General features: G+C 31.3%; 1 protein-coding gene across 13 annotated transcripts in view; it reads right to left on the minus strand.

The window, feature by feature from the left end:
• LOC143247458 (uncharacterized) overlaps positions 1 to 15,148 on the minus strand; it is a 136,110-nt gene that overhangs the window by 4,517 nt on the left and 116,445 nt on the right. For 12 of the 13 annotated variants that reach the window (XM_076495608.1, XM_076495606.1, XM_076495602.1 and 9 more), the window contains one exon: positions 1,836 to 2,013. In XM_076495608.1, coding sequence (XP_076351723.1) covers positions 1,836 to 2,013 — 178 coding nt within the window. Of the gene's footprint in view, positions 1 to 1,835; positions 2,014 to 12,940; positions 13,090 to 15,148 lie in introns of those variants that run through there. The other variant, XM_076495609.1, reaches the window with a different exon arrangement.

The raw sequence follows: 15,148 nt of genomic DNA on the forward strand, positions 1-15,148 counted from the left end.
ATTTAATTTTAATATGGCAGGATGCAAAGGTTGAATCGATTCTCCTTAATTTCCATCTTAGTGTTCATTAATTGTCATTTCAATGGAATGTCCTGCTTGACCTATGGATACATTATTGCAGTCTTGATTTTTCAATTCTATTTTTGTTGTTATACAACATTTTGCCCAGGTTGTTTGCACAGTAGAAGTCCAGTTTGTAGGTTTTTGTTCATTGTGTTATCTATTTTGTAAAAAGGTTTTTCAACATAGCTTATCTAAGAAGGTCGAAACATTGTTCTGTACTTTATTTTAAAGTTCCAATACCCATACCAGCTGTCTTGAGAATACAATGAACACTCAAGTATGTTCCTTGATAAAACAAGTATTAAAATTCAGAGATTATAAAATGTTAACTTAACACATCACAGTACTCTAACATACCACACTTTCTTAAAATTCTGTATGAAAATCAAAACACAGATATGGTAAATAATCAAAACATACTACAATTGACATTTTATATGTTCACAAGCTTAGTAAACATGTTGGTAGGTTTAAAATGAAAACAAAATGTTTTTAAATAAACAATGTAAAATAAAACAAAAGGGAATTCTCAATAATTATGGTACTTGAAATTTCTTAAGTTAAAATTATGTGACCTTTTCCCCTTTTTATTAGTTACATTTTTGTACACCAGCAATAACAAATGTGTGGCTCATGTATGCTTGATTCAATTTCATCATTAATCAGAATCTCTGTCAACCTACCTTGCATCTCAAGCAGGATTAGAGTAAATTAATTTGCAAGACCTTTGGCATGATCAAATACATTAATCAAAAGGGCTTGGCCTTCCAAGTTCACAACTGCAATTGGATTTCAAAACAGTCAATAGATGACAAAGCTATGAGCTAGAAGTTTGTACTTGGAAAAGGAAGGGTGAGCTTTATTTACAGCAATATTCGTGATTATCAGGCATAAGTTATTAGAATTTTAACACTTTCTTTTTATGTGAATAATAATAAACTTGGTCCTAATCCCCTACAGTTACTTGATATCACAATCATGTTTTTTAGCTGGGCAAGTTATTTTCAATTATTTTTGAAATAATTTAAAGTCCAGCCCATATAATGAAATCTAATTTATTTCTTCCTAAGTGTTTCAGCAACTTGCCTTCACCTATATACTTTTGTGGCTTGTACTTTATAAGCCTAAGTTTGCATATTACATTTCAATGGAAATACCAAAAACAGTAATCATACTATGACTAACACACTTTTACAGTTTCAAAGATGATCACTCAAGTAGCTGAATATGTGCAACAAGATTGATCCAAATACTTTACTAAAAATAAATTGCTGAATTAAAAATGACTGTCCAACAGTCAACTCAATACTCATTTACTATCCACCACTCACTGAAAGCAAATCATTGATTCTCATATTTATCATCCAGAATTGTTTAAGTACTGTAGAGTTAATAGACTTTAATGGTGTTGTCTGGAATATTCTAGGCCTACTGCTCTGCACTCATTTGATTTTAATATCACACACCCTATAGTTAACATTAGAATAAAAAACAGTGAATATGACAGCTCACCACACTGCTTCCTTCCTGGATTATGAAGTCCCATGAACAATCCTGATACAAAAACTACACAATTTCCAGATCTTGTTAGTTTTCTCTCTTCTGAGGCCCATGGTACACTGATATGTATTTTGTCCATAATACTAATTTTAAGCAATATTTCTTACACAAGTTATTGGTGGATTATGCATTTCACTACTTTTGAATAACTTACCAGAATAGAAACAGATTATTGTAGTTTAACAAAGAATTTTAAAGAATAAATAACTTACGGGCAGCAGTAAACTGTTTGTTTTGTACAGTATTTATATGACGTTGTTGGCGAACCATAGCCTCTTGTCGTTCTCTTTCTTTAATTTCCTGAGCCAGTTTTTCAACTCTATCTTTGGCTCTTTGTGCTACCTCTGAATAAGTTAATTTACGCCCTTTGTCAACGGGTTCTTGAATTGTCTAGAAGTGATGAAAAATTAAGGAGAGTTTACAATATACTTGCACTAAAAATATGTTCAAGTTAAACAGCAAAGAAAATGAAATTTGCAAATGATTTTAGAATATTGACATTAACTAACCTAGTGAAATACATTTTTAACATACATTTTTATTGTTACAAAAACATTTCATAACATTCCCAGTTTACCAGTATGTATGTTTTTCATATCATGTAGCTTTAAAACATACCTAAACTACTTTATAAGTATTGCCAAAGTGACCAAGTATTTAAAAATAATATCCCAATAAAACAAAATTTAGTTAAAAAGAAAATATTACCTATAATATTGATATGTTCTTATTTGCTAAGATTATTTTTTGAACTCCCTCTCCCCTATCTTGATTTTCTACCATTTTCAATCCTGCATGTATCTAGAAATATCTAGTAACTGTAGTCTCATGATATTAATATTACATGTGCTTAGTGTTTCACTAAAATCTACCTGGCATACACAGATCATAACACTTTAATGGTTGTGTTTCTCTTAAACAAATTAGTGTGCAAAAGAAATCAGAAAGTTTCCTAGCTTGTGCCTTTCACAGTTCACAAATATTGAGAGAATTACCAGTCACACGGCAATACTACTGCAACTCAAAGGAATCAAGATGTTTCTTGTATAAGCATAGAGCCTCAATTCTACAATGTTCTACCCAGTTTTCACCAGATTATCAAGTCTAATAACTAATTCATTAGAGGTGATCATACAGTCTGTGCAAGTAGGCATATTGTTTTGCACTGTAATAAAAACTAGTTTGCACTTAACTTCACAATACTTATTCTGTGTATTTTTCATACAATTTAAACATCAGTCAAGTCTTCAAGTTTACACCACTTTCAAATAATTTATTTGACCCTATTGTTATTAAGCAGACCTATTTAATTCTTGCAAGAAAATCAGTTCAACTGAAAATACCACAATAGCAAAAGTATGGTAATGAATGTTAAATATTATATCTAAGATTTTACACATCAAGAAAAAGGGTAAGTATATGGTGGTACAATATTATTTGCTTACAGGCTAAAAATAAAAGCTGTAAAAATGTGTAATAGACCAATATCATTCATATATGAATTGGTACTCACACAAGAGTGCAATATTGCAAACTGCAAGTTTCACATGTAGAGAAAGGATAAAGGGTTTTTCTGATTCAAACATTAAAAATGGCTATAATAAAAAAACAGGAAGTACATCATGTTTGAATATCATATGTTTCATTTTTTTTTTATTACTTTTGATGCTATGCAAATACAGTAATCCACTTAAATTATGATTACAAACACTTTTAAAATTGTAAAAAAACTTCACAATAAAGTTACAAATAAAATACAAAGTTAACAAAAACTAAGAACAAGCTACTAAATTCACTACTTCATACAAAATGCACAGAAGTTTATAACAGCTAAAAACAATTTTTAAATGTTATAGACAATTTCATTCAGTCAACAGTATATATTAAAATATACAGTTATAAACTTTTGTTGTAGCAAATTAATTGTTCAAACAGCATGGTGTCAGTACCATAGCACACATGTAAAAATAATGTAAAATACAGTGTGTTTTTGCACTAAACACTGTCTTTAGTTAATTAAGCAAAATTTAATAAAGTTTTAATAAATGACAAAAGTAAACCCACTAATATACTTATACACCAACAACTTTATAAATATTGAATTAATTAAAGTAACTTAATGAACATTTCGGTTGGAAAACCATGGTAATCCTCCTAAAAAGTATACCCTTGAAAATAGTCTGTTGACCAGACGGTTCCACTTCTTATATTTAGTCAGTTGCAACTAATTAAATATTCTTTTAATATTTCATCAATTGAAGCAGTTGACTTCCCTCTAATTCATACAAAACATGCAAGAATAAAAGTATTTATCAATGCTCAATGATTTCACTTTTCAAAGCAGTTAAAGTAATTTTATATTCAATAATTGGCTTTTGATTTTGAACAAAATATAAAAATAAAACATGTATGTATAAATCCTTAAACCTGCAATTTGTTCCCAAATGTTTAAAATTGTGTTCTGAACTTTCATTCACCTGATGAGAACTCTGACTGGCTAATGTGTTGACAAACCAAAATTCATTGCTAAAATCATTTTCTTTCCCATATTATAACTTCCTCTACATCTCCATTTGCAGTTTTAAATTCTAGCTGCTTTCAAAACAAGACTTCATTAAAAGTGAATGGAATGGATGAACCAAAGTGGAACACTATTCCAATAATTAAAATAAATAAATATGAATTTCCTATCCTTAGTTAACAATATCACGTTCTTAAAAGAATGTTTTAGGCATGAGATTTTACCGACTGATTTAGCATCAAGGGAAGCACATGCACAGCTACAATCATACCAATTCAACCTATGCCAATAGGTAAAGGTGATTTATAGTCTCCTTTTGATGTCTGTTTCATAAAAAATACATTTTAAATGTTAAGTCCCAGTTTTATTCTAATTAGTGAATGAATAACACTAAGTGAAAGATACCTTACTATCATATTTATGGAGATTCTTATTCAATGGTTTCAGTTTCACCAGTAGTTAGACAAAACATTTAAAGAATTTGTAGTAATAAAATTACTAAGAAAACAACATGAACAATAAAGTATGGAATGTTACATATCCAAGAGATGAATTTTTTAACAAATAAAGCTATGGAATCAGCAAACAACTACAAAACACAAACAAAAGCATTTGTAGATTGTTTTATGGGTTTTACTCTTAAGAACTATGGAGGGATGAAATATGGAATATTTCCTTCTAAAGTACTTAAATATAATACCAAGATATCAATTCTTAGATACTTCTGAGTAACAATTTCTTGAAAAAGAACAAGCATGATTTTTGGACTTTAACTTAACACATAACAAGTACACACTGTTCAGCTATAAAACAATTTTGCATGACAACTACCTAATCAAGTCTCAATTTCCATAAACAAAAAAAATTCCAGAAACTTCAGTTTTTATTACATCATATCACCAGTGAAGGAGAAACTACCCAAGATATTTAAATATGCATTAGGATAAATGACAAAGTGCAGTAACAAATGAATACTTAGCCTAAGCAGCAAAAAGTAGCAAATGTGAAAAGGAAATATACTCAGAGCAGCTAATATGGGTGTTATCACTTTTATTGGTAAGCAGAAAACATTTGGACCTTGCTAGGTCATCTTCAGATTAAGTAAAAAATGTCAGTGAAATACAATAGTACCACATTTCCTCATTGGTAAGAGGAGGAAGCACATGAAACAAGTTATGAAAATATCTTCTCATAGTAATAAATCAACTCTGAAATGAGAACATTTGCAACTTGTTTTCTTTTAACTACTTAAAGATGATTGAGGACAAACATATGAATATGAAAAGCTTTCCAAAAACTTTTAAACATTCAGCAGTTAAAAGTCAAACAGCAGTGAAGTAGTAATATGAAATTATAATATGAAGCAAAAAAATTTAAGTTGAAGATATACCAACTGAGGATGAAGTTATTACAGATAAAACATCCAGAACATTTATACAAACCACACTAGCAACAAAAGTACATGCACTGGCAAGAATATACAACCAGGCAGTGTAGCTGAGATGAGAAAAGCAAACATGCAAACTTAAGAAAGCAGTTGTGAAGGAGACACTGTTGCAATCCTGCTAACACACTACAGAAACCAAAGACTTAAGATTGTGAGACCTTATGCCTAATAAGGAATAGATATAAAATCTATCAAAGGAGACCCAAACATGATAGATTTGATACACAAGTACATAAACACCAAATTTGTAATGAAATAAACCAAGTATTAGAAAGATAATACAATAATGACTCACAAAATGCATGAGACTTCAAGAAAGTTCAGATTATCTGATAACAGAATGAAATTTAGTTACAATAGTATAACAGTAATCACCAATGAAGCATAAACTACCAATCAATAAAAATGAAGTTTAATTAGTGAAACCAAGATGGTGAGTATTCTAGTATATAAGGTGATATGTTCTTTCAATTTACAGTACACATGTATTCACTCCAAAGACAATTAAGTAGGGATTACATGAAATCAGAAATAATTATCCCCCACAACTGCTATTTTTAATTCCTACACAGCAATGAAACATCCATGTATTACACTTCAGCAGATGTAAAAGAGTCTCTGTAGAAAAGCTTTAAAATGTTCACTGAAATACCTTTAAAGTCAAAAGATAGAGCACATTATATAACGGATATCTTACCAACTAAAACAAACTCCCTTTCTTCAGTAAGAAAAACCAAGAAATGTAATTTAGCTATTTTAAGCAGTCATATTTATTTAGAAATGACAAAGGTTTATTAAACTGTATTGCAGGACAAACTGGAATTTCTAACCCAAATATTTTCAGCACCAACATTGTTATATAATTGTGTTACTTATACAATACTAATTATAGTTTTATTTTCATAGCACTAAAACAAATAATTTGGTTATTGTTCAAGACCATTATAATTATCATGGATAGAGTCATACAACAGAATGATTACCAAACCAGCATCATTAAGCTTAAAGTGATTATAACTCATTAGAAACTGGTCAGCACATGGATGAGGCACATGTTCATTACATTTTGGCAAGCAAGACTAAAATATATAATTACCAAATTAAATAGAAAAATACTAACCCAGAATAAATTAAGTAAGGAAAATCCTTAATGAGGTAGTTTTAGACAATTTCTAGATCTTAAACATATTACAATATATGCATTATTTAAGCACAGACAGCTCAGAACAACACAAGAATTTATTCAGCCTCATAACCTGTTACATGAACACATGTATTACAAATTCCAAGCTTTGTTATCACTTGTAGAATGCCAAGTCATAAAGCAAGTCCCAGAAACAGAAAAATTGAAACCACAGTCCTTACATCTCAGTTACTGGCATGCATTTATCAGTTGTGAAAAACTAATTGTAATTTGTTTAAAATTTTAACTAATGGATTATCATTATCTAATGTTACAGTTCTGAAAAACAGTATCACCACAGATAAAGGCTTGACATATGGTACACTAATGTTGCTTCTCTTCCCAAAACATCTACCTAGATAAAAATGTTAAAATATATGCCTGGATGTTCATACCCATATATATATTCATATTCAATTATCTGAAGAACAACTGAAATGTGAGAGATATAAACCATTATATCTCTCACATTTCAGTTCTTCAGATAATTGAATTCAGACAAGTTAATGTTAAGGACTTTCAAATAAACTTGCATTTTTCTCTCTCTTGAGTAAAGATATATTATAAACACACATTGTTTTAACTTTTAATTTGATTTTGTTGCATAAATAAAAATTGTTACTGTGTGTCTAACACAATGAAACTGGACAGTTGTTTGCAAAGTCACTAAAAATAAGAATACCCCTATGATATTTCTTCTGATAAGAGTTAACACAGAATCGCATATAAAAGGTGAAATGAATTTCTAAAACAGACCCAAAACCAAAGTGCTTTTGATTAGTCAGCTATTTAAAGGCACCTGAGTTTTGGGTCTTTTTGTTTTGAAAAAGTTTTATTTATAGGCTGCTCTTTCTGCTATCTAGTCTTGGTGTGACAACTTTAGTTTGTAGGATACAAATAGAAATATCACAAGACTTATAAACTATACATGTCTATTGTTAGAATATTCAATAAATATTCTCTGCCAGTCTTCACCCAATGTAATAATTTCCCAAAATGGAAACAAAGTTTATGGCAATAATAATTAAAATTAAAAGTACAAGTCAGGAGCTAAATATACCCTCATGTGATATCAAAGCATACTATCTCTCTGTAAGGAACATAGGCTCTATATGTTTAGCTTCCATAGCTGCATTCAACTATCATTTACAAGAAACTTTAAACCTTCCTGAGCCAATTAGTTTACATAAAAGATTATCAATTATATAGTTAACTGTGCAAGAACTTCAGAATATTAAGCTTTACCACTATATATAATTTACATGCACTTCCACTTTATCTCCAAGTTTTCCACTTTCATGTTGTAAATATATAGCATCACAAACCTATTATAGCACCACATTACTCCTAAAGTTATGACTATGGTTATGAAAAACCATTGTAGATTAAAAGGTTTTAAAAATAATTCATACAGGCACATTATTCATGTGCTTACTTTATCCATAACTACACAAGGGAAGATGAAAATGTCCATGCTACAAAATTTTAATTATATATTTAATCAAACAACTTCATTATCAATGTATGTTAATAAACTTACCACAATGCAGTTTGTAATTTAAAGCTTCATATTATATAAATTGCAATTTATTAAATTTTAAATTAAACATTTAAATAAATTTTCAATCTTTACTCTCCAACATGTGATATTTCTGCAATCTGAATTTTCCTTTTTTTATGGCCTTCAGTTCTTATCAATTAGATAAATTATAGATATTGATGGAAAATAAAGGCATAGGTTCTTGCTTGATATTCTGAGATATTAGTAAGTTTGTCAGACCCACAACAAAAGCTCCTTCCAACTATTCATTCTTTTGAAATCACTTATCTGTTCATGCCTGGTTGTAAATTATTAATAGAAAAGCTATTTTGTGATTTTACATGGGTCAATAATGCAACGAATACCGAAAATTAACCTTAGTTAAAAACTTAGGTACATTATAGTAGTTTGGGACATTCTATTCTAAGGCCCAATATAATTTTGGATTTTAAATACATAATTGAAAACCAAAGGAATTTCTTTTTGGGTAAATAACACTTGAAAAAAACAAAAGAAAGAAAGGATTATAAAATTGGTGCAAACCAGACTACTGCGCAAAGGTAAGAGCTATATTTTATTGCAAGGAACTAAAATGTAGAAATTAAAAATATACTTTTTGTGGTTACTCTTCAAAGAATGTAGAGGATGATGAAACCTGAAACTGTTTACTCTATAAACTCTGCAATTCCTAATAGGTGATATTCTGCTTATCATAGTAGTCAGATATGGTGCAGAGGGGGGGAAAAAAAGTAGAACATGAAACTGTTAACACTGAAACTTCTTCGAATAAATAGATGTAATAATCTGTTGCAATTTTTAATCACTCTAGAAAGTGTAATTTGGATTTTAATTACTTTCTGTCAATTTTCCTATAGATGATTTAACTACAATTAGTGTTAGGGTGCAGAAAATAAGAAATTATAGTTTTACAAAAAATGAACAATTGATATTTCTTTAGTAGATTTTAAATTTAATTTACTTAAAACTTCTAGAAACTAAAATGAAAAGAAGTATTTTATTTCTAGCATGAAAAATTTACAATAAATGCTTCACAAATTCACAGGCAAGTCATTTAGTAAGCATATTTCATGAAAAGTATGTTGTACCACAAAATCATTTTTTAAATTATTAAAAGCTTGCCAAATTTCATTAAGTTACTCAGTACATTGAGTTACATTTCATTCTGGTTACAAATCAAGTTGACTAGTTATATGCATACAATTGAGATACTCCAAATATAATTAATTTCCAAAAGTATTCAAGGTGTTGAATCTAAATAATCTCACTGCATAATATATTTTATTAATGTATAGAGATACACGTATCCACAGCATAGAAAGGATCAACACATGATACATACACTTAAACAAATTCACAATCACTATTTCAAGCAACCAGTTACACAAATAACTAAAGTTTACTAATGCACTGGCATCCAGAAATTGAAAATCAACTATTAATGTCATATAGGGAATCATGGATAAATTCAGTAAAATAAACTATGCAGTCCAATTTATGCATGGAATCTTTTACTGTTTGTTCAATTGAAACATACAGTAAAACATCTACCACGTTATCTGTAACTACTGCCATACACATCTGCTGTAGATTCAGAAAGCTTTCCTTGGCAGGCAACATCAGAAAATAAGTGGAAACCTTACTGCAGTACAAAAAAACATTTTTCAAATCATTAAGAGCAAATTGTTTTGAGTTTTGTGCAAAGCTACACAAGCTATCTGCACTAGCTGTCCCTAATTTAACAAAGAAATAGAAGGAAGGCAACTAGTCATCATCATCCATTGCCAACTCTTAGGCTACTCTTACTAACAAATAGTGAGATTGTCCTTTACATTATAATGCTTCCACAGCTGAAAAGGCAAGCATATATGATGTGATGGGGATTTGAACCCACAACTCTCAGATTACAAATCAAGCACCTTAACTACTTGGCCATGTTGGATCTCATTCAAAGTAGAACTGTATGTTTGGAAAAATATAAAGGTCATTCATACCTAACAATATTCTCTTCAATGTAAACATGACAGAAAAGTCACATGTACACACCAGAGACTTCCAAAGTATAAACAATTACCGTTAATCACAAACGTTTCACAAGAATGTTAAAAAAAACTGCAGTATTAGACTTTTTAGACAATTAACAGTAATCCTAGATATGAATGTTATAATCTTGTCTGCTACCTCAGTTGTAAAAAAAAAAAAGAGTGGTTATCACCCAATATTCTGTTCAATGCATTCCACTCCATGACTTAGAAAGTAAGGGTCGCAAGTCTTTAGTTTCGAATCTTAAAGTAACTCTTTGTGAAACTATCCCAAATGTTGTGACTCAATCTCAGGTGTCCTGCCATCCAAAAAGACTAATTCCACTTGGCTTTCAGAATGTAAAAAATGCTACATCTCATTTGGTTTTTCAGGTCAAACTATCAACATAATAGTTGTAACCTGTGCTCCTAAAACCATCTTAAGGATTGATTATATTCAGCCCCCAACAAATAGAATTGGAGGTTACTTTCAGTACTGCAACAAGCCTTACATGCAAATGAACTGTTCCAGTTCTAGTGCATTTTACTAAAACCTACGTTAAAAAACTAGACAAATACTCTGGACATCATCCTTATTACTTATTACCAATGAAGGATTTACTTCTCTAATTGCAGGTTAAGGTAATGCACGAAAGACTTAAAGTTATGTAGATCTATCTTGTAAGCATGTACATGTCTGTATAACATGCAAATGTTGGAAATCTTAAGTTATTGAAAAAGACATTACACAGCATGGTGTCCAACTTGAAACTACTTTCTCTCACACTGTAGCTCAAACCAGTATTATTTTAAAGTTTCTTTTCAGAACTTCTTTTGATCTGGCCTTACCCAGTTATCACACCAATTCACATTCATCAACCAATGTGGGGTTTAAGTATTCCACATATTCCACAGATTGTGGGAAGTATGCAGAGGGTGGTTGATCATACATAACACCTGCTTAGACCTTTTAAGTATTACGATTTAAAATAGGTTAAACGCGAGCTAAATTATTATTGAAATTTAGAAGCTAATTAAATGTCAATGCATACCAAATTTATATTTGCCAAAATGACTGACAATTTTTTCCTTAAAACAAATATTTTAATATACAAACAACAACACAATTTATAATGGTTATTATAGCTATGTCAAATAATGATTTATGTACAAAAGTTTTACAAACTTACAAAATACCAAGTCTTCTATTTGGTACAGAACTTCCTTGAAATCCTATCAAGTATTCACAATGAGTGAATTAATTGAATTGATATCAATACAATTCACTTAACAGGGAGATACCTGATCACATGAGAGTTTTTCACAGCTGAAGTTATACAATGTCTCTAAAAAATCCTAATCCACTGAGTTTAAATGATCTATAATGTTCAAAATCTATAAACATTCCTGGTTAAATATCCAAAGTTCCAGATTAATAAGTGCTAATTATGTAATAGGTTCTGAGGTTTATTGTATAACCACAACTTCTGCAGTTCATAGTATACCAAATGTATCAAAACCAGTAATAAATACTGTCTCTCAGCACATTGCATTTGTTATCTTTTATAAATATCGGGCAAGATTCTAGAAATTTCAGCTGCTTTTTACATACACGTGCATTGTTGATTCTTACAGTTGAGAATCTTCTGCAACTTTAGTGAATAGATGGGAATTCCACAAAGATTTAACAGTAATTACATACATTTCTAAATATATATTTAACTAAAACATCAATATTAAATATAATAGTAAACCCATCACAGCACTAACATAACATCTAAACATTAACAAGTTTGGCAAACAGCCAACAGACTGTTTTGTTCTTCAATATATAGATACAGGCATTGATTTTGATAAGAACTGCAAGTATACGCTTGACAGCCTACTCAACCAAAGCATCACTGAGTATTAGAAATCAGAAAAGGGCATAATATTTTTAAGATTAACCAAATGAAATGTACATCAAAACATTAAGAATATTGTAATTCTGTAATTTCTAATTTAAACAGTTCAAAATATATCAGTGCAATACATCACTAAGAATGATATGGTGAAATGCACATTTTCACTACTCCCAATAACTGGTACAACAGAGTATAAAGACGACTATTAAATTCTTTTCCATGATCTAGTAATTAGAGTTATTCATTGTTCAGCTTGCATGTCAGTAACCACCCGAAATGAAGCATTTAATGAAACTAACAATAAAAACAACCACAAAGTATCCTTACCCTTCTTCAGTAGGATTTAAGTGATATTTAGATATATCAGTGATACAGAACAACTGTTCAAAGGCACCATTAATTCTGTGTAGCCATAATACATTCCCTGATCTAAAATTGTGTGTTGACTTGTATAAAGAGCAGCACTCACATTATGTCTGCACTCTTCAGTTTCTTCCTTAAAACTTCTGATGAGTCAATTTCTTAATGGCATCTTCACTTTCTGTATGGTTCAATATGACTGGAGTTTTAATGTCTTTCACAGTAATATATTCTGAAGTTATCATGCTGTTCAACCATTGATGTTTCAAAATGAAGTTGCAATCCTGCAACACTACCATCTAAATTTCAACAGTACCTTCCAGGCTATGGAAAACCACAAACAATTTCAGCTATGGACAGTCCACCCAAACAGTTATAAACTTCCTACTGTACAAACAGTCATGAAGTACAGCATAAGACAGTTGGTTGGTTGGTTGATTTAGTATTTTATGGCACAAAGCAGCTAAGCTATCTGCACCAAACAGTTGGTAAAAAGGTAAAAGTACATGTAGTAAAATTCATAAAAAGAAATTAAGATAAAACAAAAAAAGGTTTAAAACATAAATAACATAAAACCAATGTGTACATCTAACCTACAACATTAAGAGACAAACTACAGTAAAGGAATTTCTGAAGCATAATTGTAATTATAACTCGCCAGAAAGACCAACAAGTACAAAAACCACTGTAAGTCACCTGAAGTTGGCTTTTCCAGTCCTGGTTCCAAGTTATTTGATGTTATAGACATTTTAAAAAGTAAAGTAATAAAAGTTTTAAAAGATGTGTAGCAAAATTTTAATAACTCACCAGGATGACTAACTGATAGTTCAAATACCAGCGTTAATCACCTGAAGTTGGCCTTTTCAGTCCTGGTTAAGTTATTTAACATTAGTCATTTTCTGATTTCAACTCAAACTAGATGGACTGATTCTTAAAAGGAAACCACATTAAAAAAGGTTTAACATGTAAATTAAAAAACTTAAATAGCATTTGAAAGATTAATGGCCTTTAAATAACTGAAAGCATTACCAAGGTGGACAGTATCACCATCACCAATGAAACAGAACATATTTAAAATGGTGCTATCATTGAGAGTCATAACAATAACAAGAAAATAAAATGTGGCTTCTTGTGATCTGAGTGTAACACATACTACACACTGGTGCATGTTTCAGATAAAAGAAAACAATGAGTTAAAAAAACTGTGACCAATGTGTAGTCTAGTAAGAACAACTTCCTCCTTCCAGTCCTTACAGAAGCAAGATGGTCAAAGTCCAATATAGGGTTTTATTTGGAAAAGCTCGTTTTCGTGTTGCTCACTCCAAGTCAACTGCCAGCTGACACAGAGCTGAGCCTTGAATACAGGACCATAGTCCATGTATGGAACAGGCACAGTGGTGATAGTGCCAGAGCAGATAGATGTAGCTGCCATGTCTGCAAGCTCATTCCCACAAATACCAACGTGGCCTGATATCCAAAAAAACTGGATAGAAGTAGATGCTAATAAGAAATAGACCAGTCAGTTTTGAATATCAGCAAGAACAGGGTATGAGCCAACGTGAAGCAATTCCAGGGCCAGTAGAGAACTAAGCAAGTCAGTATAAACAGTGCAGTTTGAGTACTGCTTAGCTTCTATGTGATCCAGGGCAAAAGGAATAGTGTACAGTTCAGCAGTGAACACAGAAGCTGTAGAGGGGATTCTGCACACAACTACTGAACCACAACAAACCATGGCAGAACCCACCTGAGTCACCTGATTTTGAACCATCCATATAAATAGAAATGGAAAGATGGTTCAAAGATGTTCAGCAAATAGCAGACAGTATTTCCAAATCGGGAGTACCTGCTTTTCTCACATTACTTAAACAAAGGTCACATTTGAGGACTGTAAAAAGCCATGGTGGGATGAGCTGACCAGTGGATACAGCAATGTTATTCAAGGAAAGACCCAATTCATCCAACTGCACCTGGATACAAAATCCAAAAGTAGAAATAGCAGACTTATGAAAAAGCATGGCCAACTGAGGAAGAAAAACACAACCCCAGGTAAGATGCTTTGATATGGAACAAAGTTTCAAAGCAGAGAGTAAAGTCAGTTGCAAATGGCAGAGGTGCAAAGAAAGTTCATGCGACTGTTATAAACTCTGAATTGGGGAAATGCAGAAAGCCACAGTGCAGAGCCAAAGTCCCTGATGATGAACAGGATCCAGCATCTTTAAGGCTGATGTCCTAGCAAAGCCACAGAACAGTGATCCATAGTAGTTTCGATTGAATGAGAGCATGATATATATTTAGCATAGAACATTGATCTGCTTCTCAAGTGGTGGAAGAGAGGACACAGATGATGTTCAGCACTCTTGTACATTTGACCCATAGCTGCTTGATGTAGTATAAAGGTCAGCTTACAGTCAAAATAAGCTGGAAGTTTGTCTCAGGAACCACCAGCAGCACAACTTTGCTGATACAGAGTTCATGATCAGGGTGAGTACCCTGTAGGCAGCAAAAGTGCATGCAAATGGTTTTAGAGAGAG

Source organism: Tachypleus tridentatus, chromosome 3 (genome assembly GCF_004210375.1).
Source record: "Tachypleus tridentatus isolate NWPU-2018 chromosome 3, ASM421037v1, whole genome shotgun sequence".
NCBI classification, from domain to species: Eukaryota; Metazoa; Arthropoda; class Merostomata; order Xiphosura; family Limulidae; genus Tachypleus; species Tachypleus tridentatus.